The sequence below is a fragment of the Nematolebias whitei genome, chromosome 13, assembly GCF_014905685.2.
Source record: "Nematolebias whitei isolate Nwh7 chromosome 13, NemWhi1, whole genome shotgun sequence".
Lineage (NCBI taxonomy): Eukaryota > Metazoa > Chordata > Actinopteri > Cyprinodontiformes > Rivulidae > Nematolebias > Nematolebias whitei.
The window spans coordinates 7521277-7549124 of NC_056510.1; the positions used below are offsets into that span (position 1 = coordinate 7521277).

At 44.0% G+C, this 27848-nt stretch overlaps 3 protein-coding genes across 3 annotated transcripts in view; 2 read left to right on the forward strand and 1 right to left on the reverse strand.

The window, feature by feature from the left end:
* The window catches only part of lrrfip1a (leucine rich repeat (in FLII) interacting protein 1a), a 52808-nt gene extending 36404 nt beyond the window's left edge, over positions 1-16404 (forward strand). Inside the window, exons 8-19 of the mRNA XM_037686832.1 lie at positions 836-961; positions 1362-1433; positions 2508-2678; positions 4583-4675; positions 4839-4931; positions 5038-5130; positions 5204-5348; positions 13746-13795; positions 15284-15404; positions 15490-15569; positions 15651-15755; positions 15848-16404. Coding sequence (XP_037542760.1) covers positions 836-961; positions 1362-1433; positions 2508-2678; positions 4583-4675; positions 4839-4931; positions 5038-5130; positions 5204-5348; positions 13746-13795; positions 15284-15404; positions 15490-15569; positions 15651-15755; positions 15848-15955 — 1257 coding nt within the window. The 3' untranslated portion in view covers positions 15956-16404. The remainder of the gene's footprint in view (positions 1-835; positions 962-1361; positions 1434-2507; positions 2679-4582; positions 4676-4838; positions 4932-5037; positions 5131-5203; positions 5349-13745; positions 13796-15283; positions 15405-15489; positions 15570-15650; positions 15756-15847) is intronic.
* A 1848-nt stretch (positions 16405-18252) lies between these two features.
* tyw5 (tRNA-yW synthesizing protein 5) lies at positions 18253-22108 on the reverse strand. The gene is made up of 8 exons (XM_037686261.1): positions 21968-22108; positions 19916-20070; positions 19775-19844; positions 19653-19697; positions 18998-19135; positions 18842-18929; positions 18628-18744; positions 18253-18551 (listed from the first exon to the last, which is right to left on the reverse strand). Exons 1-8 carry the CDS (start codon positions 22046-22048, stop codon positions 18253-18255), a joined length of 993 nt encoding a protein of 330 aa, XP_037542189.1. The 5' UTR covers positions 22049-22108.
* Positions 22109-22295: 187 nt separating this feature from the next.
* On the forward strand, positions 22296-24574 carry maip1 (matrix AAA peptidase interacting protein 1). The gene is made up of 5 exons (XM_037686262.1): positions 22296-22610; positions 22692-22763; positions 22943-23066; positions 23836-23980; positions 24233-24574. Exons 1-5 carry the CDS (start codon positions 22326-22328, stop codon positions 24309-24311), a joined length of 705 nt encoding a protein of 234 aa, XP_037542190.1. The 5' UTR covers positions 22296-22325; the 3' UTR covers positions 24312-24574.
* Positions 24575-27848: the final 3274 nt, after the last annotated feature.

Consider the following 27848-nt stretch of genomic DNA (forward strand, 5'->3'; position numbering starts at 1 on the left):
TCGCCAGCAGTCCCCAACAGTCGCCACCATCCCCCCAACAGTCGCCATCAGTTCTCAACAGTCGCCATCAGTCCCCAACAGCCGCCAGCAGTCTCCAACAGTCTCCAACCATCCTCAACAGTCACTAGCAGTTGCCATAAGTCCCCAACAGTCGCCAACAGCCCCAACAGCCGCCAGCAACCCAACAACATTCGCCATCAGTCCCCAACAGCCGCCAGCAGTCTCCAACAGTCTCCAACCATCCTCAACAGTCACTAGCAGTTGCCATAAGTCCCCAACAGTCGCCAACAGCCCCAACAGTCGCCAGCAACCCAACAACAGTCGCCATCAGTCCCCAACAGCTGCCAGCAGTTTCCAACAGTCTCCAACTGTCCTCAACAGTCGCCAGCAGTCACCATAAGTCCCCAACATTTGGAGCAGTCCCCAGCATTTGCTTGCTGCAGTCCCCAACAGTTGCCTGCTGCAGTCCCCAATCTTTGCCAGCAGTCCCCAGCAGCAGTCACCAGCAGCAGTCACCAGCAGCAGTCCCCAACAGTTTCCTGCAGCAGTCCCCAACAGTTTCCTGCAGCAGTCCCTTATCTTTGCAAGCAGTCTGCAATAGTTAAAGTGTAGAGAGAAACCAGCTTTAAGTCTCATATTATGTAACTCAGTGTCTGTAAACTTGACTGAATTAAAGCAATTTTTAGTGGATTATGTTAGGACTGATTAACTGTGACGGTCACCTGAAACTGAAGCCAGAAATCAATGATATTTCATGAGATATTTTGCTAACAGACACAGTTTACATATATCTTTTTATTTACATGTACATTTGATCTGCATGTTTCTGTTTCAGGGATCTCGAGCAGCTTCCGCCCTCACAGCAACCACCCTCACGTCTTTAGGAGGGACGTCCTCCCGGAGAGGGAGCAGAGACACCGCTTTGACTGTGGATGCCGAGAGCGCCATACGAGAGATTAAGGTACTGTTCTGTGGAACCAGAACCAAACATGAGACCTTTATGAAAATTAAGGTTGTTTTTCTTTGTCTTTTAACTTTCTTTTAACAGATGTAGTCGTTTTTTTTTTTTTTGTTTTTTTTTTGTGAACCCTGCTGTCACTCAGCTTACTGATAGTTAGTATTTATTTTATTTCACCCTGACAAGTTGAATAAAATATTTTAGTCATTTGATAAAACATTAAACATCTACATCAAAGGCTTCTTGGTCCAGTTAGTGTTCTTTTCATTCTTCTTCTGTAACATCTCACTGTCATCACCATTTCTGTTTCACCTTCGTCTCGCTGCGCTCTCTGCTCTCTGCTCTCTGCTGCTGCTGCTGTTGCTGCTGCTGCTGCTGCTGCTGCTGCTTCGCTCTCCAACAGGAGATTCATGAACTGAAGGATCAGATTCAGGATGTGGAAACCAAGTACATGCAAAACCTGAAAGAAGCCAAGGTACACATTTGAGACTCGGCTCCCGACTTTTTACTGACGGGTTCTCTGCTGCTAATTCAACTGATCTGGTTTTGTGTGTTTGATTATTAATCAGGTTGCAGATCAATTAACCAAACTATGTTTAATGACTTAAAGGGATGTCCGACTACTTACACAAATTTACCATAATCTATTTTATTTCTCCTCTTCTTTTTCTTCTTTTGGTTTTTATCTCTTTGGGCATTGCCACAGCGTGTCATCCTCCTCCATCACGCTCTGTCCTCTGCGTACAAAGAATCATATATGTTTATTACATGTTTCACCTAAGGACGTCGCAGTTATTTTACCGACGCCATGAATTCTAAGGCGATGACGTTCATCAGTTGGAGACAGGAGTCAAGGCTAAAAAGTTATAACATGACAATATATTTACATTTTTTATTAGTTCTCATGCACAACATATACTGGAGCTAACACTAAATATATTAACTCTTGAGCTAACATCATGTATGCTCAAGTTCAAGAATCTTTATTATCCCCAAGGGACTGGAAGTTCAGGTTGGAAGCAACCTGAACTCACTATGGAGTGGGTGATCAGGATCTGCCAGAATCAGCCTGGCCTTGTTCACTGACCTCGCCTTGTGTAGGTCAGTGAGGTTCTGTTGGGATTTTAGCTCAGGAGCTACTGTGAAAGCTGTCATTTCTCCATTCTCCTCTCTATCAACGCGCTCTGGTTCGAATTTAAGGGTAACCTGTCTACGTCACTTACCCAGAATGCATTGCAGCATAAATTGGTGACGTCCATGTGTCATTCATTTGAAATATATATATAAACTAATCAGTTTATAGTATTTTATGGTCTCATTTTGTAGCTGAGGTGATTGTTTATCACTTAATGTTTGTTGTTTCAACTAATCGGACATCCTTTTAATAAAGCTGCATCTGTGTGTGACCGTTTCACACCTTTTTTGCGCATTTTAGACCTATCAGAGCTCAGATTTCTCTCCTTTTAGCTGCTGATTTTTACTGAAAACATGGCCACTCGTCACGTCTCTGAGCTTGTCCCGGTTCTGTGCTTTCGTGTCGTTGCTTCAGGATGCGTTGGCAGAGGTGGAGGAGAAGTACCGTAAGGCCATGGTGTCCAACGCTCAGCTGGACAACGAGAAGAACAACCTGATGTACCAGGTGGACACGCTCAAAGACTCGCTGATGGAGCTGGAGGAGCTGCTGTCCGAGTCGCGTCGGGAATATGAAGACAAAGTCAGGGTAAAATTTCTTTCACTTTAAAACAAAAGCAATTTTCCTGGACTTTCTTCAAACTTCTGAGGATTGCTCATGGCTGCCCAACAAGTCATTTTATGCTGGTAACAATAAACTACCAGCTGCAGTCAGTCATGATCACAAACAGGAAGTTATTAAATCCTGACTGTGTCAAAATAAAAGACCTTCTATAACCTTTAACGCCTTTTAAAAAAAAATAGTTGAACATGTGTACATAGCTGCACCTGCATGTATAATCGGTGCTTGAAATGGGCCGGTGCTCACCGGTACTCTGCACCTGCACATCTAAATTTTCATTTTTAGCGTACCGCCCCTTCTCATGAACCAGCAGATACTCTGCATCACCAACCGTAGGCTACGGGCAAATTTTAAATCGCATTACCCGCAAACAGGAAGTTATGATTCGCTGTACTCTGTTATTGATTTGATTAAATTTAGAGGATCTGGTAATGTGATCCATGACGAACAATGATTGGTTAAAAGTTGAGCACAAGCAGCCAGTCGGACTCTGATTCTTTGTACCAAGGAACATAATATATCCAGTCTGCACACTGAGAGGAGGATTGTTATTGTGAGGAAACAGGAAGTGTGTTGAAAATTTAAGTCTTGTAATAACAACACGTATCTTTTACCTTTTCTATCGTTGAACATGAGACCAGACTGTTTGTGTCGAGCTCCGCCTCTTTTTTGGGAAACAACCTTTGAATTCTGATTCTGATTCGTGGTACAGAGGACCGTAATGCATCGTCTCTATACAGAGAGGAGGATTGTGTACAAGACTGAATGTATTACAGTAAAGAAACAGAAAATTTCAGTCTTGGCCAAACAAAACATGGATGTTTAACACGAGAGGGAAGCTCCGCCTCTTTTTGGGGAAAACAAACCCTCCACTTTGAGTGTCAGTGAATTAAACTCCAAACTCAGAACAAAGCTTTCAACAAGACTACAGTATTCCTCTAAACCTTTTGGTCCCTAAATATTATGGTCTATCAGCCAAATGTTTATTTAATGTCATTACTGGTAAATAATTTCCAGCGTTTTGTTGAAAAACTTTGATAAATATGGACTGAAGTCATCAGGTTGGGTGAATGGTGCCACCCAGTGGCATGATGTGTCTTGAACGGATTCTGTTGAGGGTTTTTTTTTTAGGTAATCAAAGACCACAGAGTGAATTGGAAAGTATATTTTCTTTAAGACTGAAAATAAAAACAAAAATAGGTCTTCACTATACCCCTTAGGAATAAAAGTTATACTTTCTGTAAGCTGTCTGTTGTGACAATAAACTTTATCTTAAAATATGTAAAAAACAATTAAAAAAAAAAAGTTTAATATTTGCTATTTAGAGGTTTTAAGCTTCAGTCGACTTCTGGAAATACAAACAATAACTTACCAGGCAAAACAAGTTTTAACTTTTCTTAATCCACAAGTCTTTTAAAGATAGTTAATTTAAGATTATTTGATAAAATGGAGGTTTTTTTTTAATACCTTTTTTATTTGGGGTGGGGTATTAAGGACCAGGTGGAGATTGTCCAAGGGCCACTTTTGGCCCTCAGGCCATGTGTTGCCCCTGTGTTATTTATTAAGAAGCTTTGTTTTGCTCGTCTGGCTGTCAGCCATTGTTGTTAGTAATAAATAAACTAATTAAATCGTTAATATATAGTTGGCACCCTTCAACCAGTAGCTGCTGAAAGATTCAAAACTCTATATTGAAAAAATAAAGATTGATTCAGTTTAAAAAGATTTAAAAACAACAAATCCAGCTTTGATTAACCTCTGCCTGCAGCTGTGTGAGCGCAGCGGTGCTGTGAGGTTTCTTCAGTGAAAATATTGTTTCAAATAAAACAAGTGAGGTCAGCTGTCGTGTTTTATCTGCGTCCTGATCCCTGCAGGAGTTTGAGCGGGAGAAACACGCCCACGGCGTTCTGCAGTTCCAGTTCAACGAAGTGAAGGAGACGCTGAAGCAAAGTGAAGAACTCCTGAACGTGAGTGCGGTTCCTCCGACCCAACGTCTCGGTTCTGGTCTGCGTTCGGCTCTCTAAAGGCTGCACATTCGGCTGCTCTCACAGTTTCCTTTCCCTTTTTTGTGCACACCATAAACTTCTTTAACGTTCCATAAAACTCTCCTTTCATCCTGCGGCTGTTTAGGAGATCCGTCAGCTGCGTCTGAAACAGGACGCTTTCGTTAGGGAAATCTCCGACCTGCAGGAGACGGTGGAGTGGAAGGATAAAAAGATTGGGGTACGAGCCCTGACCCGTTTCACGACCCGAGTTTCGTCTTTGCATGAACTTTATTCACCTTTCCTCTCCTCTGGTCACTCTTTCCTGCACGCCGCCTTTGGCTCAGGCGTTAGAGCGACAGAAAGAATACACAGACGCCGTCCGAGTGGAGCGGGACGAGCTGAGGGAGGAGGTGGTGAAGCTGAAAGATGTTCTGAAGGTACCGCCGCGCGGGTTCTCCCCTCAAACAACCCTTTGGTTCTGGAGCTCTAACCTTCGTCTCTTCTGTGCAGAAACATGGAATCATCCTTGGACCCGACCTGAGCGTCAACGGGGACGCCGGTGAAGCAGAAGTGGACGAGACCCCCGGAGTGGAACCCGAGTCCCGCTCGGCTCCGGACCCGCAGACGTCTCAGCCAGAAGGGAACGGCATGCTGGGTAAGAAGCCGCCCCGTCCTCACGCTGCACGGCTTCGCAGACGACTAACGGAAGCGCTTCATGACGAAACGCTTCACCGTCCTGTCGGCGCTTCTTTCCACTCTTTTCAGAGAACGTTTGATTTCTGGAGCCGACCCTTCGGCTCTCAGCTCCTCGAGTCTTTTTTTTAACGACGAGTGTTTTGACTTTTACGCAGATAATCTTGGTGATCCTCTGTATTTTTCTCAAAACTAAAGTAACGTTCAAGGAATCGTAGGTTTTATCAACGTAAGTCTATTTTATTTTACTGTTTTTTCTTCAGGGGCTTTTGGTTCTTACATTCTCTGAACGTCTTGTAGTTGACGGGGTTTTAAAAACTTCTGGAAATTTATGTCTCCTGTTTAAAGTGATGGTTTTAGAGTTAGGTGTGCCATTAGCTGCTAATCCTGCAGCTATGAAGAAAAAAAAAACCCTACCATATTTTCTGGCCTATAAGTCGCTTCAGTCCAAAAATGTCTAATAATTTGGAAAAATCCATAAATAAGTCGCTTCACTGTATAAGTCGCATCTATTATGCGTCACAGCTGACGACCCGGAAATGTGAGCCGGTGTTAAAAAACTTAAAACGCGTCAGTCCGGTATAAAACGCTTCAAAGTTTGGTCGCAGTACTTCCTGCGACATGGACAAAATCTGTTAAAAAAGATTAAAATAAATAAATAAATCATAGTAAACGATAGGGATTTGGTGAAATGAGTGTTAAAAGCCCAGTTCTGTTTGGATCTCCAGCTCGGACTTCACAGCAGAACCATCATTCGGAGATTAAACTGGTCACAGGAAGGACCGAACTGGCATTTTGATCTCTTTAAGGATTTTTACACAATCACTGTTTATGTTTAAGAAGATTTCACTGCTGAATGTTCAACTCTTGAGCTGTTGAAACGCTCTAAAATCTTTGCAAACAAACTCTTCTTTACAGTTTATACGACGTTATAGTACAGATTATATTTATTCAACAGATTAACCGTCCGATTTCAATCCTCCAATATCAACCACTTTTTATTAAAAGGCAGCCATGGAGGAGTTCAGGTATCTGGGCGTCTTGTTCCTGAGCAATGGTACGATGGGAGTTAGACCCACTACCAGGGCCTCGTTCTCCGTAATGAGGGCGTTGCTTCGGTTGGTCATGGTGAAGATTGAGTTGAGTCAAAAGGCAAAGCTCTGGATTTATTGGTCTGTCTACGTTCCAACCACCACCTGTGGTCAGGAAGTTTGGATCAGGACTGAAACGAGATCTTAGATCCAAGCGGCTGAAATTAGGTCCTTAATGGGTTGGCCAGACTTTAGAGATAGAAGGATCAGGTCCAATCCATCATCTGGTTTTGGACTCTGGTCTCAGAGGCAGCAAAGTGATCAGGGATATCCAGCATCTCTCTCCACAGCCACTTCTTCCAGCTCTTCTGGAGGACTCCAAGGTGTTCCCAGACCAGCAGAAACAGTGTCTTCAGGGTGTCCTGGGTCTTCCCTGGGCTCTCCTCTCAGTTGGATTTGTCCAGAACACCTCCCTAGGGAGGCGTCCAGGGTCGATCCTAACCTCACTCCCAACCCGGAGAGGACGGTCCACCCTCTGACTGAGGACCAGGGCCTCAGATCTGGAGGTTCTGATCCTCAGCCCAGCTGTGAGCCGCTCCAGTTTGTTCTCGCCTCCCCTCAGAGGGCCCACACCCAAACCCTCATTGACTTCCATTGTGTTTGAGCTCTGAGTTTTCTCATCAGAAGAGTTCCACAGTGTCTCCTGAATGAAACACTTCTGATAAATAAAACTGGATGTTTGACCACCAGACCGCCTAAACCTTCAGTCGTACGTATGGATAGTTGGATACAGTTGAATTCAAAGATCAGCGAGATGACGGTTTTAATGCTGGAAAATAAAATTGTACCATTTCTTGACTTCTACACCGAAGCTGTAACCAAAGATCTTCCATCACCTGTTGGGGATGACTCTCAACTACTACAAGACCAAATTTTAGCCCTTTATTTGTAAAATTCTCTGATTTAATACCTTTTTTATTTTTAAGTCAATTAGCTAAACCGTCTTGAACCATGTTTTCAGTAGGCCTGTCACGATAACAAATTTTGCTGAGCGATTAATTGTTTCAGAATTTATTGCGATAAACGATAATATTGTTTGAATTTGACAATAATTAGTAATTATTGTCAAATTTAAGAAGAAAAGTTGGTTAATTTTTGAATGTAGTACATTTTTTGACCACTGCATGGCAGTATAAGACAGTTTGAATCGAAGGATGGATAGTGAGGGAGCGAGTAGCGTGCCTCTTTAAAAGAATGGGAGGGAGGCCCCTTGACATGACATGGGCTGTCTCTCTTTCCATTTTTTGGTTCTCAAAATGACGGACGCTCGGTGTGGTTTGAGCTCTTTAGCGTAGCATTTTTCACACAAAGCTTTTAATAAAAAATCAGTAAACAAGTTCTCAGCTTCTTTTTTCAAAGAAAAACAACTTTTTAGACAAAGGCACGGGTTTCAACTGTGAATTTTGGAGCTTCGATAAGACAGAGTTTTTTTCCCCCGAGGTCGGCCTGTTCGCTTCTTTAAAGATACAAAAACGCGATTTTGGATGGTTAAAACAAATTTTAAAGATAAAAGAGAAAGGGAGGGGTCAGTGAAATGCACCGGAGTTTTGTCATCCAGTGTCTTCAGTAGAAAGAGAGAGACGCGAAGAAACGATAAAGCTGATAAATGAAAATGAGGTTGATAATTTTCATTTATCCTGTGATTAATTGATTTATTGTTTATCGCGACAGGCCTAGTTTCAGTTGATAAAAATACTGAGAATCACCAGTTTGACAGCTTCAGGCACATCTATCTGGCTTCATGCTCTCCTGTAAAATCTAACATCTCATTTTTAGATTTTTCTTTTTGCATTCTGGCTTCTTTTAGGCTTCTCGTGCACCTTTATCACCATTTACTAACATAATCACTAAGACTAAATGAACAAAACTGACAAAAGGTGGGATGTGTGGTTGTTGGATGGTTTTAAAAAATTGCTGGCTGGTGGTTTTTAGAAACTATCGATCTGTTTAGTGCAGATTTATTTTGATTATTGTGAAGCTCTTTCTTGTCCTGCTGGGTTTCTTTAAGGTGTTCTTCCTGCCTCTTCTCCTCCTGCTTCTCTCAGACATCTCGGTTCTTTGCTTCTCTTTCCACCCTCAAACCCAATCAGGTGTTTCTGCCTTGACTTTGACCTCTGCTGCTGCGCCTCCTGATGATGAAGATGTTGAAAAGTCTTTGTGTTGGCCTTCTGTCATCGTGTGCTCTTCATCATCTCCCAGGCAGCACAGAGGAGGCTGAGTTGAGGGGTTGCAGAGAGGAAGAGGTGGCTGCAGAGCAACAAGAAACACTGGAGGAGGACGAGAAGCTCTTGAGCCCTGATGCACTCTGTAATGTTGTCCAGGTGTCCCAAACAGAAACCTGCCTTGAAAACCAGCCTGTTGAAGAACAAGAGGTCTGTTTACGCAAAGAGGAGCTCATCTCAGGAGAAAGTGAACTCATCAAAGACTTAAACGTTGACGCCATTGACTGTCCAGACATTGGAGCTAAAAGGGTCAATATTGTCTGGCAAAACGTTTATGAGATCCAAACAAGTCCTAAAGAAAGTGTTCCACAAACCAAAACGTCTGAGGAGGAAACGTTTGAGAAAAGTCCAGGTTCAACAGAAAGTACGGCTGTTAAACCAAACGTTACCGAGCTTTTAGAGGAGAACAGCCAACAGGGACCTGGTGAGGAGGGTAGTCTGAGAACTGCTGAACTTAATCCACAGGAAAATGCTGCACAAGTACTCCAGAAACGAATCTTAGCCGAGGAGTCTGTTCCAAACACGGAACCTCAACAAGAACCCGACAACGCAGAAGAGGCAAACAAGGACGACGGTGAGGAAGTGCCGAGCAAGTCTCAGCCTCAGGTTTCTACGGCTTCGGGCAAAAAGAAGAAGAAGAAGAGGAAGAGCAAAAAGAAAGGAGGTTCTTTGGATAACAAGAACCAACAAAAAGATAAGGAAAATGTTGACAAATCAGAAAAGAACATAAAACCAGCTCTAAGTAACAACGAGGTCACCAAAGAACCTGACACTAGTGTCACTGAAACTTTAAAGACGCCCCCGTCAGATCAGATAAGTAATGAACAAGACGAGCAAGAACCTGACCAAGCAGATGCAGTAGAACCCGCTGAAAACTGTTCCCAGAAGGAACTGATCACGGATCTAGTTTGTAACAAGGTAAACACAGAGGAAACTATCAATGCCAAGACTGATTTTGTGGGATCTTCTGAAACACTCGGTGAAGCAAAGGTGGAGCTCATTAAGGGCGACCAGAATGAAGGAGAAACTTTGGAAAGCGAGAAGATACAACTAGTAAAACCTACTGACAGCTGTTCTGACAGGAAAACTCTCCAAGAATCAATCACAGACCATGTTTCAGGTGAGTTTGAAGAAGGGGAACCTGGACCCTTGGAAAACACTGATGCTGTAGCGTCTCATGAAACGCCCGGCCACATGGAAACTTCCAGTGAAGCAAGACGAGAGAACATCGAGGACGTAAAGAACGAGGATGAAACTTTGGAAACCGAGAAGATGGCAGAAGCCGTAGAAGCTACTCAAAGCTTGTCTAAAAGGGAAAGTTTTCAAGAACCAGTCCCAGATCATGTTTCAGATGTGCCTGACAAAGGGAAAACAACATCAGAAGAAGCTGGTGCTGCAATATCTTCTGAAACGCCACGCCACACCGAAACGCCTCGCGAAGCAAGAGCTGAGGATGTACAGAACCAGGAAGAAACTTTGGACACCGAGAAAGTAGAGTCAGTAGGATCTTCTGAAAGGTCTTTTCTAAAGGAACCTTTCCAAGAACTAATCACAGATCATGTTTCAGATGAGCTCAGTGAAGGGAAAACTATCCACACCGAGGCATCAGAAGAAGCTGTAGTGTCCTGCGAAATGCCGTGCCGTCCTGAGACGCTCAACAAAGACGGCGTGGAGCGAACTGAAGATGAACAGAACAAGGAAGGAATTTTGGAAATGCCAAAAATGGAACCAGAGGCCAAGGAACCCACTGAAAGTTTATCTCATGTCAAATCTTTTGAGGAATCCGTAACAGATTGTAAACTGGGAAAAGATGGTGGATTAATGTCATTAAAAGTAGAAGAACAGGAGTCCACAAACAGTCCAGGACCAAAGACAAGTCCCCTCAAATCTGAGCTCACTGAAGACCCCAATGAAGAGGACATTTTGATCATAGATACAACTACAAGAGGAGAGAACTCCAATAGTGGAGAGGTCCAGACCCCATCAGAAACTGTAGACGAGATGAAACGTGAAACCACCGTTGAATCAGGCAGTGAAGACGACCATAACCCTGAATCACACAGTCCAAAGAAGGGTGACACGGATGTTGATAAACCTGAGAGTAAAGACGGAAACGCAACACCATCTCATGATGATCCTGATGATGGAGATGTGGCTAAAAGCCTGACTGTGGACTCGGACAGCGCCGACCCTACCAACATCGGCTTAGATATTGGTCCTAAAGCAAACGATGGACAACCGATGCCAAAGATTGCAACCAAAGAAGAAGTTGTTGCTTCCTGTCGAGAAGGAGAGCTAAAGCAAAACAGAACAGAGAACGAGGAGCTGAACAAAGACGAAGCAGAATCTGGAAATCAGTCGGAGCTGGACAGGAACCCTAAAGGGTTCAACACTGAAAACGGTCAGGACGGGACAGAAAACACAAATCAGGCTGATTCAAAAACTGAAACAAAAGACTTAGAAGCTGCTGGAGTGACGATTACAAGTCGGTCCTCGGAGGAGAAAGAAACAGCTGAACATCCAGAACCTCTAAATGCTCAACAAGATGAGGAAACTGGATCCTCTTGTCTTGATCCTTTGGCTGAGCAGGTCCATGAATCCAGCAGGAAGGAAGCAGAGGGCGTTGATTCACCTCAACCCTCACATCAGGACAGCAACGATGAAGATGATAATAATGAAGATGATGAAGGGCAGTCTTTTGATTTTGATGACTTGGATACAGAAGGAGCTCTAGAGTCCACTGAGTCCATTATCCCAGAACAGGAGGGTGTTGAGAAGGGACTTGATGTCGTGACAGATGAAACCAACGTTGGCGGTTCAGAGATGACTCAAAGTAACTCTGAGACGCACAAAAAGATGGAAGACAAACTGGTAGACAGCGGAGATGAGAAGGTGACGGTTGATGAGGTGAACCATCTGGTCGCAAAAGCTGATCCTGTGCCTCAACAGGACCAGAACTCTTTGCCTCCTGGAGGGTCTTCACCTAAAGAGGTGGAAAATGTTTGTGAGGAGAAACAGAACGCACCAAAGGGAAAAGATCTAGCTGTCGCCTCAGAGGAGAGTACCGAGAACATCTCTGCATCAGTCAAGGAAGGATTGGACGTCATCCAGCAGGATTTGGATTCACCAAAGATTGTAGACCAGAACGTTGCCGACAAAGACGCTCCACCGTCAGGGAAAGACGCCAAAAAGAGTACCAAGAAAGGCAAAGGCAAGGGGAAGGAGGACTGTAAGATGTCTTAATCCTCAGGAACGTGGATCTTTGATGAGTTCATAAAGTGTTTGACATGCAAAGCCTCATAGCACTTTGATTTTAAAAAGTTGTGTATGTATGTGTATTTTCTTCTTCATCAAACAGTAAAAAAAGCAGACGGGAGTAGAACCTTTGAGTGACTGTAGGTTTAATGTTTGGGTCAAACTGGGTTGGATCTAACGGGTAACATTTATCACAGTGTTTGTTTTATTTTATTCATGTTATAACTGTGCAAGGATTCTGAAACACAAGCCCCGTCCACACTACGCCAGATCTTTTAAAAAAATATCTGGTTTTGGTTTTAGTTTGGACTTGACGGTAAGGGGTCAGGGTTTGGGTTGGGGCTAAGTTAAAGAGTTATGTTTTGGGGTATTGTCGAGACCACGTTTTTCTTGTAAAAGTGAGTCAAGTTCGTGTGTTTTAGTGGACACGGACATCAAGGGTCCTCTCGGTCTACAGCTGGACCCTTTTCAGTATTTCTGCACCGGAAAAGGTCGCCTTCTGCCGGATACTTCTCAAATCTTTAGCCAAGCTACAAATGTTCTTTATTGTTTATTTTTCTTTTGACCTTTGTTTATCCAGTAATGTACAATTAAAGTCAACGAGTTATTCTCAAAGACAGTCCTGGGGGGTTGTATTTGGTGGGACCAGCAATCCCAAAGTCACATCTTCCCACTGAAATTACCGTGAGCGTTCTCGCCACCTACCGGCGCAGCGTTGGTATCTCAGTGTTTCAAGTTGTGTAGACGGGGCCACCATTCTGGTAACTCTTATTTAATTTTTTTAATTCAGATATTAACTGGTTATTCACATCAAAGTAGCTTCTTGTTTTATTTTCCTGTCATATACTCTGGACTGTGCAGAATGTTTGTTGCACTGCTGAATAAAAACCTCTGATGGGATTTTATTTACCAAGACTTTTGTTATGAACTGTTGTGTGAATGTATCTGTAGACGTGGCGTGCACGTGCATGCTAACACCCACCCCCCTCACACTCTCCGTTCGTCCACCACGGATGCCTGCTTTGTTGCATGCATCACTTCTCCCTTCCTACCACCTCCTTGGCTCCACCTGTCCCTGGTATGTTCAATTATTCGTCCTTTCAAAGATAATTAGTCGTTTTTTCTGATGTGAAAAGTTGTTTATTAGATTTTATGTACGGTTGTGTGCAAAAGTCCGGCCTCTGAATCATTCGGGTATAAAAAGTCTCCTCAAGTCAAGGGATGGACCAGATTTGTGTCGACAGAACAGACAACTCGGTTTGTTCCAGTTTCTTCAGCTGAATCAGTGGAGAACACCAAAGATAAGTGTTTGACAGAAGAGATGGTTTTAGCTCCAACAAGATGATTCCTTCATAACTCATTGGATTCACTTTGTTAGCTCTAATAAAGTCAAGTTTTTTAATTAATTCAACCGAAGACATCGGAACAAACTGCGTCTGTGCTGGGAAAAACGATCCAAAGGTCCGATTTGACATGTCTGTTTTGTGTAAACACAGCACCTTGTTCTAGGTTATCCCTCCAGTCCAGGAGCCTTTTTGTACCTGAATGGTTCAGAGGTCAGAGAGAAGTGAAAATGTTCAGGTACAAGGACTGAAAGTCCAAAGAAGAAACTTTAAGAGACCTTCAAAACGTCTGGAGAGCTGCTGATTAGGAGCACTTTTAACAGATAACACGAACATCTGGCTGCTTGGAGGGAAAATATAAGGAAATGGGTCTGGATTAGAACTTTTGCACAGAAATGTAGGATTCATTTGGACCGATGTGGTTTTCAGACGTCTGCTTCATTTTCAGAGATTCGCCTGAGAAAACTGGTGGACGAGCGCGAAAAAATGATAGAGCAGGTGAGTTTTTTAAATTTTTTTATTCGACCTTTATTTAAACAGGTTAATCCCATTGATCCACGGGGGCTCGTTTACAAGAGAGACCTGATTTTAACAAAAAGTGACAACAACAACGACAGACAGTCATAAAATAGGCAGACGTATCCAAATTAGTTTTGCTTTTTTTTTTTTTTTTTTCAAATCAAAACAAAATGGCAACCAAAAGGACAATCGAGGAATAGTATAAAAAAACAGCTAGATTATAGGTCGATTTAGAAAACTTACCCAAACATTCAGTCGTCCACCCACTATTGACCCGACTGTTCGCTCAACTATTGGTATGGTATAAAGTTTATTCATTTTAAACTATTAACCAACTATTCATTCCATCCAACAATTTTCAGCCAGGTCATCTGGACAGTTTCTTTTTTTTTTTTTTTTTTTGTGCTGAAACGTTTCACCTTCCATCCAGAAGGCTTCATCAGTCAAGGAAACGCACAACACAAAACTGATTCTTCCCCCAAACAGTGGAACAAACCAGTTATGTTGGTGCTAAGATGGTGTCTTTGGCACGCCCCCCTCCTCCGGTGCCAGCCTTCTTTCTTGGCAACAGTCATGTCAAAACGGTTCAAAACAAACAAAAAAGAAAAACTGTCCAGATGACGCGACTGAAAATTGTTGGATTGTGTACCTGGATTATTGAGCGTGGACTTTGTTGGTTTTGAACCAGTTTGAACCAATTCCATCGTTCAGAACTACAACCTCAGCAAATATTTAACATGTTGATCTACATGACTGCTGTGGGGAGTGGTGGTGCAGAGGTTAGAGAAGGTGGGCCCGTAATCAGAAGGTTGCCGGTTCAACTCCCTGGACCAACAACATCAAAATGTGGGTGGGAAAGGCGAAACACCCACACCTGTCTCCACCCTCATTTGCCCACTCTGGACCCTTGAGCAAGGCCTTCAACCCCCACCATTTGCTCCCCCTGGCGCCCTAGATGGCAACTCTCTGCTCCACAGAGGGCTGTGGTCGTTCGGTGGTCGTGTCAGAAGGGCATCTGGCTTAAATACAATCGCCAAGTCTTCATGCGAGTTAGTTCGCTGTGGCGATCCTTGAAGAAGGAGCAGCCGAAAGAAGAAGAAAAAATAAATTCATCTACATGAGTGGTTCCCAACCCTGGTCGTCGAGGAACCCAATCCTGCAAGTTTTAGTTGTTTCCCTGCTTTGACACTTGATTTGAATGAATGTGTGCTTTGCAGGCTTTGGCACAACTTCAGGAAGTAATAAAATCCCTGAATCAGGTGTGTCGGAGCAGGAAAACAACTTAAACATGTAGTATGGCGTTCCTCAAGGACCATGGTTGGAACCACTGCTAAAACAAACCTCCAGATGTTTGCACTCAAATGTGAAAAACAGCCTGAAGTACACTCGGTCAAAATATGAATCAGTTTATTTTGAACATGTAGTCACTGGTGGTTAAAAAAGATGTGGTGTTCTGTCTTCTTCCAGGTAAAGAAACTGAAGGCCCAGCTGGAACAGAAGGCCCAAAAGAACGGCTCAGACTGCGGTTCTAGTCCAGACGGTGAAATTATTGAAAACGGAAACGATCCAAACATCATGGATTTTCAACGTAGGTGTACGCAGGTTGGAAAACGGCCTCGTCGAGTTGAACGTTTCAAACGAGTAACATCTCTGTTGTTGCAAAACATCTTCAGGAGACTCCAACAGGCACGTGAACGACCTGAAGTTCAAACTGGCCAAGGCGGAACAGGAAGCCACGGCTTTAGAGCAGAACGTGAGCGGAGACGATTCCTTCAGAGCTCGTTGTGTTCCTTTAACTTTGCCTCGGTCTCCTCATGCGTTTCTGTGAATGCAGGTGACCCGGCTCGAAGGTCAGGTGACGCGTTACAAATCTGCAGCAGAGAACGCAGAGAAAGTGGAGGACGAGCTGAAGGCAGAGAAACGCAAGCTGCAGAGAGAGGTAGGAAGTTCTACAACTTCAGCTCGAGCTGCGCTCGCAGACTTCATCCAACTCTGCTTTATTTATTTCCTTCTCCTCGTTTGACCCTTCAGCTGCGATCGGCGTTGGATAAGGTCGAGGAGCTCGAGTCGAGTAACAGCCACTTGTGTAAGAGAATGGAGAAGATGAAGACCAGCCGTGGTGCAGCTCAGACTCCATGAGAACCACCGAGCTCCCACTTCAGCTTCTGCTCATTCAAAATCGGACAACCACCGGGAAAAGAACCGTCTTTTGGGTTCTCCTTCACCTGCCTGATTGAAACTTCAGCCTAGTTTTCACCGAGTAGAGGACTTTATCAAGCAATGTGCCATTTTTTGGGTCGTTTTCTCGTCGGATGGGAGTTCTTCGTGAAGAGAACATTGAATGTCTACGTCCTTCCAACATGGCTGCTCTGTTTTCTGCTGCTTTCCTCCAACGTGGAAGAATTCAAAACGGAGGCCCGGGAACGTTTGCATTTTCCCCGTCGAACGTTTCTCCCGTTTGCACCTAAAGCCAATCTTTTTCTAGCATCCTGAACTACCCGGTGTTTTAGGATGAGCAACTCTCTCAGCACTCCCATCTTCCTGTCACGTAGCCAGCAGCTGACTGAACGTCAAGACTTAAAATAAAAAACGCCACGTCTTCGAGTTTCTTCTGTCTGCTTCGTGTAGTCGGTCACTGGTTGGCTCTGGTGCACGCTCGTAAAGCCGAGACTCGCTGAGGAAACGGGCTGTGGAGATACTGAACACACTGGGGGGGGGGGGGGGGGGGGGTGATGCCGTTCACTGTTTACAAAGCTTTAAATCTTGTAAGGACACATGAACTGTAATCTTTGTGCAATAAAACGTCAAACTGAACTCTGTGTTTATTTCAGCTGTCGGCGTAGATACTCCATCGTCTGAGCAGCTTTCAGCGACGTAAACGCGGATGCTAACGGACCGAAGCGCTCCGTGTTGTTGGCGTGTCCGGATCCAGATTTGAATGTTTTGTTGCTCTTTGCGCTTCCTCACAGTTTAAAGACTGCAGAGACTCGACTCCACTGGGTCAGGAGATGTTTTAGACAAATTAAACTTTTACACATGATCCCTGCTGTTGGACAAAGATGAGCTGCCGTGTTTGGTATGCGTGTTGACCGGCTCACATCTGTACATGTGTACACAATGAACCAAACCACCGATGCTGGTTGCAAATGAGTTGTTTGACAACTTTTGCCAGTTTTGGTCTAAAATGTGTGCAAATGAATGGGAAATAAGAATGTTTTTTACTTTTTCATCCATGTATTAATATTCTTTGTGACGGAGTTGCATTCGGGCCCAAAAAAATCCAACCCGGCCGCCGCCCGTAGCTATAATTTCCAAACCCCACCCGACTCGACGAATTAACAGTAATTACAGGTCAGAACCTGAAAAAAAACAGACATTTTTAATTAAGTTTAGTTATTAACGGCGGACGCACGCGGCTATTGGGGCTGAAGATGGATGGGAGCTGAGGGGACGTTTGTCCTTTCATGGTCGTCAAAGCGCATTAAATCCCTGCTTCTGCCTGCATTCTACATTATTCAGACACGGACCATGCTCTGACATGTCGGATATTTTTTTATCTCACCTGTTCGGGTCGTCGGCCGCACGCGTCCACTGAGTGCAGCGGCTGAGATGGATCGCTGCCTGTACAGTCCCATCTGAAGCTTAACTGAACTTTTTTTTTTTTTTACCTCTTAAGGTCAGCTCATGGTCAAATGGCCGTGTGCAGCTGATGATTGTATGGCAAGCCACGTTGCCATATAATTGGATCATTAAGCCACGCGCATCTGCTGATGCAATCAAAAGGCCGACCCAGCCCGCACATTATTATGGTCCGGCTCTAATCCGGGTCGGGCCAGGCCGGGTTAGAAATGACAGCTGTAGTGACAGTCGAGCTGAATGTACTTCCAGTTGACCTTTGACCCTGGTGTCATTGGGCGTTAATAAAGTCAGTTCATGTATTAAGACTGGATGACCTTAGCTTCTATTAAGGACTGAAAATAAAATATAATCAGTGGATGTTTTGGTTTTCCTGGCTCACTGACGTTTTTACTTCAAGCTGTAGTTTTATGCAAGTTAAGCTAACCTCCAAAGCTAATGGCTAGCATGAGCTTTGTTGCCGTGTTGTGAACTCGGCCATGAAACATTTCGAAAAGCAGCCGCCTCCATTTGCACAACAAACGCACACAGATGTCAAAAGGGACAAACTGGATTAACGTCAACTTTTTAAAATGAATACAAGTGAGACATCGTTAATATTCATATCATGTTAAAAGGTCATAAATTGTATTTTGTTCTTTGTTTTTTTATTCAACCTTAATCCTCCTGCTGCTTTGGATCAAAAAGACCCAAGAAGCCTAAATGTTAAAGCCTTGAGGATCACGTTGACCCAAGAGCAGCAGTAGGATCAAGGAAGCAAACCAAAAAGTGTTGGTTCGTTTTTTTTTTTCTCCAAACACTCATCCAGGTTTGGTGAACTGACTTCTGGGTAATGTAGTGTCGGAGTCCTGATCGTCACAAAACGTCCGCCTCTGGATGACCTGGACCATACGTCGGCCATAGAAGTCCCTGTACTCCGCTGGAAGTTCATCCAGAGCGTGCAGAGCCCGCTCCAGAGCCTGAAGGGCTCGAGCGGCGGCCACCGGGTCTTTGTTACCATACGGGTCTTTTTTATCATAGATGTCAGCAGGTAGATGGCGCCAAAATACGTTGACGCCCACTCCGAACTGAAGGGCGAGGGTGTTGTGGAACCACAGCGCTGAGGAAACGAGGATCAGAAGTTTTCTGAGTGCGGGAGCAGCTTCAGCGAACTGGGTACGTGAACGACTTCTTACCGGGAATAAAAAGTAGATCCCCGGGCTCCAGAACGCACTCGTACCTCCTCGCCTTCACGAAGTCCGGAAACCTTTTGAGATCAGGGGCATCGACATCCAGGACCTCTGACTTATCACCTGACGGGTCAAATAAACTGATCAACATCAGGATGCCATGGGTAAAAGTAAAATTAATTTCCAGCCAAGCAAGCGACCCGTGTCCATAGCAACCTACCAGACAGGTAGAGGTGCAATGCATCTTGGGGGCTGTAAAGAACCACTCTCTTCCTTCCAGTCACCTGAGCCAGCAGGTTGTCCATCACCTGAGGGAACCAACACAGTCAACAAACAGATGCCGGGCCGGAGTGAACGCGGACCTCGAAGCGCTCACGTCGTAGTGCGTCCACAGCTGCAGGCCGCAGGAGCTGATCCGGAACACGCTGGAGAAGAACTGATCCGGTTCGAAGAAGTGAGGGACGTGAAAGTCCTCGGCCAAGTCCGGAAACTGTTTGTTCAGATCAGCAGGTTCCTGTCGAGGAGGGAGAACATTAATTATCCCTCGGGTCTCGTGGGGGGGGGGGGAATCAGCTACGCATTAATTTGTGTTTTTATTTTTTTTAGGCCTAAAAAGCTTTCCTTTCAGTTGTATTTTATATTTTAACTCTATTTCTCTACTTTTGATTTTAATGTTACTCCACTAAGTGACACTTCTCTTTTGCATTCAAGGGATGCTGTAAAATCCAGATGGGGCGGCTGATTATACAAGATGGGGTAGAGGCAGGGCAGCCGACTCGGGACCCTACAGTCCAGACTCGATCCCCAGCCATTCCCACATGCCGTGGTGTCTCTGAGCAAGACGCCCAATCCCGAATTGCTCCCCAGGCACTTACATAGCTGCCCACTGCTCCACCTGGGTGTATCCCAGGCGCGATGGTTTAAATGCAGAGAAGTGATTTTGCCATTGTACGGGAAGTGACTGATTAATCTTCAGGCGTGTTTTTCCGACCTCGTGTTCATTAACTATTTAAATTAAACTGGTTTAATACCTTGCGGACGTTCTCTCCCAGTGATCGAAGATAGTAGCTCTCATCCTAAAATCACAACCAGGAGTTTGAGTCATGAACAAACATATCAAATGAAAAAAATGTCACTTTTTAATGAGCCGTACCTCACACAGGAAGAAGTCGGAGTGTTTTGTCTCCGATGCTCGTTTAACAAATTCATTAAACTGCAGAGTCCTGTGAGAAAGAGAGAAGCTGCAGCGTTAAGGTTCAGTGTCGGTAACAGAAAAACGCATGTTTGAACTGACCTGTAGGCAAAGTTTTTATGAAGGAAATCCATCTGAGCTACGGTGGAGACGTGGACCTTCACCTCCCTGTCGCCTCCTTTCTCCCCGAGATATTCAACCGTCCATCTGTCCACACACGGGCCCAGGTCCACTCCCCTCAGGACGGCCGGTCGGCGCTGGAACAAGACAGCAAGACGTTACGCTAACTCAAACCTGCGTTACGGATCAAAGGACCGGTCAAAATGAAGAAACATGATGTGGAAAAACTGGTTCCAGCTTTGCGGGACCACAAAACCTCAGAGGTTCAGGATCATCAGGACCACCTCAAAAAACAAAAACAGTTTCTGCTGCTCTGGAGCACTCAGGAGTGTGTTACCACAATGCCTGGGCAGAAAGACATCAGCAATGATGTCAGAGAAGCAGCTGTTGTTGCCCATCAGGCTGGGAAGGGTCAGAGGATATTTCTAAACCATCGTTCCACGAAGATGAAGATTGTGGACAAGAGGAAAACATTTAAACAGCTGGCAGTCGTCACAGCAGATTCACCCTGAAGGTCAGACCGTGCAGTGACTACTGGCCTCGGTCAGCAGGTCAAAGGTCATGAACTCTTCTCTCTAAAAACAACACGGCAACACCACTTAGGTTTGTAAAGTTTTGTCTGAAGGAACCACAAGACTTCTGGACCAGAGGGCAGATGTTTACCCAGAATGCACTGTAGCAAACAGCTGTCAGCACGGTGGTGGAGGCTGATGGTTTGAGTCCTGTCGGCCACTGAGTGGACCAGAACTCCTCTGTAGACCAAAGGGTTCTGGAGTCAAATGTGAGTTAATCTGTCCAACAAACTGGGTCCAACAGAACCATGATCCCAAACACAGCTGCTGACTACAACAGAGTGGGTCAGAAAGAACAGAACCAAGAACCAGTCTGAGTCCAGAACCTCAAGATGCTGAGGTGGACCTTCAGAGAGCCGAGCAGAACCCTCAATGAATGATGGGGGGGGGTGGACCAGAACTCCTCCAGAACCGTGAGACTATCCAATAATCAATACATAATTACACAATATGACTTTAAATAGGCTTTTGTTCATTTTAGGTTTCAATTTATACATTTTAAATCTTACAGATAATTTTAAGCCACACGTGTAATACGGCTACAACTTATAATTTGTGTTAAAAGTTTAGTCTTTTTAAAAAGTATGAAAATCACTGTTGTCTCTACAGTTTAAAGTGTCGGATGGTTTTAACTGCAGCAGTGATGAACGGAGTATAAAAACATGGAACCCGCTGCCACGCCTTCATAACATCTAGGCTTGATTACTGCAATTCACTTCTGTTTGGAATCAGTCAGTCCTCCATTGCTCGTCTACAACTGGTCCAAAATGCTGCAGCCCGATTTTTAACTGGTACAGGCTATAGAGAGCACATCACGCCAGTTTTGGCCTCCCTGCACTGGCTACCCATTCACCTTCGGATCCAATTCAAAATTCTCATGTATGTTTTTAAATCACTGAACAGTTCCGCCCCATCCTATCTCACTGATCTTCTGCAGCCATATGTCCCACCGCGCTCTCTGAGGTCAGCAGACCAGATGCTTCTCTCAGTCCCAGAAACCCGTCGTAAGCTCAGAGGTGACGGGGCTTTCTCTGTTGCAGGTCCACGACTGTGGAATGAGTTGCCACTGAGTGTCCGGCAGGCTCCCACACTCTCAGTCTTTAAGTCTCGCTTGAAGACCCACTTCTATTCTCTTGCCTTTAACACGGTGTGATTTGTTTTGGTCCGGTTTGTACTCGACACTGTTGACCATTTTAGTTAGCTTCTGCTGCTATTTGTATCTGTATTTTTATTTTATGTTTTCCTGTCCGCTGTGCATGTTTGTGTTCTTTTGTACAGCACTTTGGTTGGCCTTGTTGCTGTTTTAAGTGCTCTATAAATAAATTGGTATGGTACAAAAATGTTAAAGCTGTTTGTCAGCAGCAGCTTCCTGGTGTAGTGTTGAATTCGGTTATCAGGTTATTCTGGGCTCGTGAGAAAGAACAAAAGTCCCTGCAAAGAGTGTTGTTTTTTTTTGCCTTACCTTCGGATAGATGTTCTCTAAAAACACTCTTCTGTCCACCTCAGTAAATATGGGAACAGATATGTTTTCCTGGTTCTCCATTTAACTCGAATCATTTGTCTTTTTTTTTTTTTTTAGCGGAAGTAAGCGGTACTGGCCGGTGTTCTATTTTTAGTGTCCCTCAAAGCCTCGCAAATACGAGAAAGCAGACTTCATTGTTAAGTTTAAACATAAATTATTCAGAGTATTCAGAGCTGATACAGTGGTAACGAATTTTTATTTAATTTAATTATTTTAATTTTATACTGGCTATTCCTTTTATATCCTCTCTGCTTTTAGCTGTTCCTAACCGGAAACGATTGGAAGCAGACGCAACAAAATGGCGCTGTCCTTGTTAAGATGTTGTTCCAGGCTGAATCCAACCTTTAGTTTTACTCGGTCGGTTTTGAATCAAAATGTGGTTCTGAACCGGTTCTGTAAAACCCGGCTGAGGGGGTCAATCCCAGAAGGACGTTTCTGCAGCTCGCAGGAAAAAACTAAGATCTTCGAGTTAAGCTTCATGAACCCGATCCGGTGGTTACGAACTCGGATTAACTGTTTTTTGATCCGAATCTACTTTGACAAGGAGTTCAGCGTCGAGGAGTTCACGGAAGGAGCGACGCAGGTCCGTGAAACCCCCTAGAACCTGGACTCGGACGGTGACAACGTGAGATTGAATGAAACGGTTTTGTTCCGTCTCTTTCAGGCCTTTTCTCACGTGTCCGGGCTGCTGTCCCGGTGTCAGTTCGAAGCTCTGGAGGGGCTCGTGGATGAAGATGTGAGTCTGAAATGACTGAATTTATTCAAACAGCCTCTCCGGACACCAGCTTCAGTTTAATACTGGCAGAAAATCCAATTATTTGTAATAAACCCCGAGTTGTTTGTGCCTTTTTCTTATTGTTCAGTGGTTTTATTTACTTTTTTTTAATAATTTCACTGATGTTCTGCTTCCTGCAGCTGATCGAGAAGCTGGCGGGAAAGTGTTGCTTTCTGTCGTCCAGCCACAAGGAAGCTCTGTCTGCAAATCCTGACGACATCCTCTTCATGATCCTGAGAGACGTCCGGATCTTCTACGACAACGGTACGACGGGAAGCTTCAGGGCTGCTGGTGGTCCTCCAACCTAAACACAAAAATCCACGGACGACTACGAAACTGAGAGTTCATCCTCATTTGGGCCTTAACTCTGACACAGAACCTCCTCTGCTCCACAGCTTCGTTAGATCCAAATCAGAACTTTTAGTGATGAGGATGATTTTTTTTTTTTGTTTAGATGTTTTTTTTTTCTGATGGACTGCTGTAAATTTCAGTCCAACACGTCCCAAACACACAAAGAATCTACAAGTAGACATGTCTCTCTCTCTTTATTATTTTAAAGTTTACATTTATTGTAACTGCTGCAGTTTATTAATTCCAAACAAAGTTTGATGTACGAGAAATTTTAATTATAAACAGCAGAGTCCTGTTATGGTGTAGAGCGAGTTGTCTGTCCGTCCGTCTGTTTATTTGCTGCTTTCCGTCCATCCGTCTGTCTTTCTGTTTGTCTCTTTATGTCTCTGTTCTCCCTGTCCGAGTGTCCATGTTTCTCTTTTGTCTGTCATACTGTTCTTCTGTTCGTATGTCCATCCCCGTCTGTCTCTTTGTGTTTCTGTTTCTTCTCATATCTCAGAGAAACTTGATGAAACTTTTGCGGGACATGTCCTCATAATGATGTGTCCTCATAATGACGTGTCACGTGATGAAAACTGATAACTGCTCCGTCTTGCCATGGTCGTTTTTTTGTGTGCGTGTTTGTGCATATCAGGTTGTGGTCATTTATGCCGTGTTAATCTTATTTTGTGTTTGTTTTCAGAGAGGAAGTTCGTCCGTATCCTCATGCACTTCTGGTACGTGACGAGCGCGTGGCTTCCTGGGGAAATAGAATTTCCTAGAAGTAAGTTCTTTAAGAGAGACGATGAAAACGAGACAACTGAGAGGATTCTCGAAGCGATTTATGAGTGAGTGCTTTCATCTGTGGACATTTTAACACGATACTGTACACATGGTTTGAGCAGTTAGTATCTTACCTGTGGCAGATGGCTCTTTGAACCCCATCAATTTGGAAAAATACATCTTAGGTCTGGCTCGTCATGAGCTAAACTCAGTTTCTGTTCCTAAATGAGCTGTTTATAACAGCAAAAGTCCAAAATATCCCTTTAAAGTGACTCAAATCTTGCAGCAACCTTTCTTTTCTGTTTTTTTTATGACAGATTCCAGAAGGAGTTCACCCAAGGAGCACCTTCAGACTGGACCATTACCAGGATAGAGCATTCCAAATTTTTGCCTTAGGCTTTAGATTTAACACGGGTCCCACTGCAAACTCCTCAAATGCAGGAAACTCCTCAGTGTTTGTTTCAATAACTTGAGTGAAAACGGGACCGAACTCCTGACCGGAAGGACCCACAACGAATCTGGATGTTCGATTATGTTTTTTGATTAAATATTATTTTGTTATGTGTGGATTTGTGCCGTTAAGATAAACTGTTGCTGTTAAAATATATGAACGCATTGATCAACACACTTCATGTTGCTGCTGCAGAGCTTTGATTTGTTTTTATCGACGATTAAAGAAACTGCAACAAGTTTTTTTTTTTATATATATAAATCCTGACACTAAAACCTTTTTAAAACGTAACTTTTAAACATTTCTTTATATTCAATGTAGCCCTTTTATGAAGCACAAAGTTACAATAAATCATTTGGAAGAACTTGAACGAAAAACTGAACATGTACACTTAAAATTCAATCACAGTAAGATTTATGCCAATACAAACCTTTTTGATCCAGGCTCATGAACTCAATTAGACATTTTACTTCTAATTATAATCTGATTCATCCATCCATCATTTAGTTCTGGATTAAGGTCTCGGGCAGCTTGAACAGGGAGAGCCAGACCTTTTTCAACAGCCACCTCTTCTCTCCCTGGCCATTTATGGGCGTTTCCTATCAGATGCACTCCTATTGGTCCATTTTCTGACTTCTCTTCTCTGATTGGATGAAGCATCTGCCAATCAGGCGTCTCACTGTGTTTATGGACAGCGTACCCATAAACCGCGGCGGAATGCTTTGCTATGTATTCATTTAACCAAGTCCAAATTACTCCGTTCGAAACACAATAACTCCATTGATTACAATTATAACAAATTCATAACTACCAAATTCAGTTTATTGTTGAAACATTTACTGTTGACGGAACTATATGCTAATTTAAGAGGAAAAATTAGCTCAACATTTATGGGCACTTCCTAGCGTCAAGTACGAGACGCACTCCCATTGGTCAATTTTTTCTCTCCTCTTCTCTGATTGGACGAACCACCTGCCAATCACGGCCGTCACGCAGTGTGCGACTGTGTGTGAACTGGTTCGTCTCGGAGCAAAGTGCCAGTCTGGAGATGGAGTCCGGAACACGGAGGTAAAACGAACCTAACAAATCGTTCAAGAGCCGGGACCAGAACCGAACCATGACACTCGCCAGGGTGGCCTTTTACGTGTTCGCTCTGGGGCTCCTGGTGGTCGGCCTGCGGGAGCTGCTGACCGGCTTCGAGGAGAACAGATGCAGCATGACCTACATGTTCGAGTACCCGGAGTACCGGGTGAGTACCACGAACCGCTCACCCGAACCTAATCAGCCTCACGGACCGCGCTGCTTCTCGAGCAGCCGTCCCAACATTCAACAAACTTGAGCTGAGACCGCCAGCTGCTGTCACGTGACCTGTCTGACTGCCTCACCTGTCCTGTTTCAGTTGACACATCCAGGGCACCTGTCCGACCGGGTCCGGGTCGAGTTATGAAAGTAGATGTGAAGCAGGTCCTCAGAAACACAATAGGTGATCAAAAGGAACAGGTGAATGTTGATCCAGGTGGGTTGTCCTGCAGGAAAGACACGTGGGAAGAAACTAGTTAAAAAGTCAATAGTGTCTCAACCCTTTAGTTGTCCTTCTTCTTCACATTCTCTTAATAAAATGGTCCAGAGTGGTTCTTGAAGTTCTGGGTCCTGAAACACCAAGGGTGGGTCCGCCAATTAAACTAAAATGTGGCACATTTTCACTGTATTTATTAGCAAAACTGAAAACTAAGTGGATGAAACGGGACTTAATTTGAACCGGATCAGGATCTGGGAACGCTCTTACTTTGACAGGGTGCATTCCGGCAACTGTTTGCTTGGATCTGGCAACCCTCAGGCTCATCAATAATAAAGTTATGAAAAAAATATGACTGCCTTGAACGAATAAAACTTTTATTGGATATGTAAACTGAAATGACATAAACACTAGTTTTGAACACAACACAACTTCTTAATATCACATACGTACATACATCTGCCCCTTCAAGTGAAGCATTTCTGCCTCTACTCTTAAAAAAAAAAAAAAAGTCAGCCCCTAAAAGAGTGGTGGGGGTGAGTGCCTGGAGGTTTCACATGTGGAGTCGGACAGTGAATTCTGCGGAAAAGTCTGTTCGGAACAGTCAAGTAAAGGGGGGGTAGGATGCGAGTGTTTACAAGTGTAGGTAAACACAGATGTTTAACAACCTGTTAAAATACACCAAAATGCAGGAAATCGCATGTACTTTATTCAAAATTTTCTGGGGGAGGACCCCCAGACCACCCCCCCCCCCCCTCCCCCCGACTTGCCAGCTATTTGCATTTGCATTCCAGCATGGATCAGTTTACAAATTAAGCTCTAGGATAAATGGATGTAAATGTCAACATAATGCTTTTGTTTATGGTGTTTTAAAGAAATACGCGACCCATCACATCCAATCAGGGATTAACTTAATGAAGGAAGCACATTATTTTACATACTGGAACGTTAAACTACATTTTGATACATGGATCGCCCTGATGCCATGAGTGGTTCCTGAAATATACCTCCATTCATTTTGCGGATCAGGATAACTCCTGCAGATCGGGCCTGAATCCTGTTGAGGGAAACCTCAAACCACTTGGATATCAACATTTATTTGCTCGTGCTGAAAATCGCTTCAGTAGCGCGCAGTTCAAGTTCAATAATTTTTATTATCCCCGAGGGGCATTTTGTTGATGTTCACAGTCAGTAGGCACACAAAATATCCACACTAGACACCGAGATTAAAATAACTACAGAGATCATCACTGTTCGTTGAGAAGCCTGGTCTCTACAGGGATGAATGAGTTTTTCAGTTTGTTTGTCCAACATCTGGGCAGCAGATACCTGCGTCCAGATGGAAGCAACCTGAACTCACCATGGAGTGGATGATCAGGATCTGCCAGAATCAGCCTGGCCTTGTTCACTGACCTCACCTTGTGTAGGTCAGTGAAGTTGTGTAGGTCAGTGAGGTTCTGTAGGTCGGTGAGGTTCTGTAGGTCGGTGAGGTTCTGTAGGTCGGTGAGGTTCTGTAGGTCGGTGAGGTTCTGTATGTCGGTGAGGTTGTGTAGGTCAGTGAGGTTGTGTAGGTCAGTGAGGTTGTGTAGGTCGGTGAGGTTCTGTAGGTCAGTGAGGTTCTGTAGGTCAGTGAGGTTCTGTAGGACTATACCAGCAGAGTTTGTTCCTGTTTTTCCATGTCAAAAGTCCAAACCAGCAGCTCAAGGTGAAAGTTAGTATCAGTTGTTGGTTCTGCTCAGAAAAGCCTTTCAAATCATTCTTTGGGGTTCTGTTTGAGACATTTCATTCAAGACTCTTCTCTCCTCCAGTTTGACTGTAGAGCTGTTTTTAATACTGAAAGAACTAAAACCGTCTGAATCTTGTCGAACATTAGTTTTGTTTTTCTGCGCCAGGCTCAGACATGTTGGCGTTTGTCTTTACAAACATCTCTGGGTTTAAATTAAACTTGGTTAGATCAGAAAATATC

Bases quoted from the DNA above. Each gene is read 5' to 3' on its own strand.
- maip1 (XM_037686262.1), top strand. From the start codon at position 22,326: ATGGCGCTGTCCTTGTTAAGATGTTGTTCCAGGCTGAATCCAACCTTT. The intron at 22,611-22,691 runs GTCCGTGAAACC...CGTCTCTTTCAG, and splicing joins TCACGGAAGGAGCGACGCAG to GCCTTTTCTCACGTGTCCGG. The intron at 22,764-22,942 runs GTGAGTCTGAAA...TGCTTCCTGCAG, and splicing joins AGGGGCTCGTGGATGAAGAT to CTGATCGAGAAGCTGGCGGG.
- tyw5 (XM_037686261.1), bottom strand. From the start codon at position 22,048: ATGGAGAACCAGGAAAACATATCTGTTCCCATATTTACTGAGGTGGAC. The intron at 19,845-19,915 runs GTCAGTTCAAAC...TCTTTCTCACAG, and splicing joins CATAAAAACTTTGCCTACAG to GACTCTGCAGTTTAATGAAT. The intron at 18,745-18,841 runs GTAGGTTGCTAT...TTGACCCGTCAG, and splicing joins ATTGCACCTCTACCTGTCTG to GTGATAAGTCAGAGGTCCTG.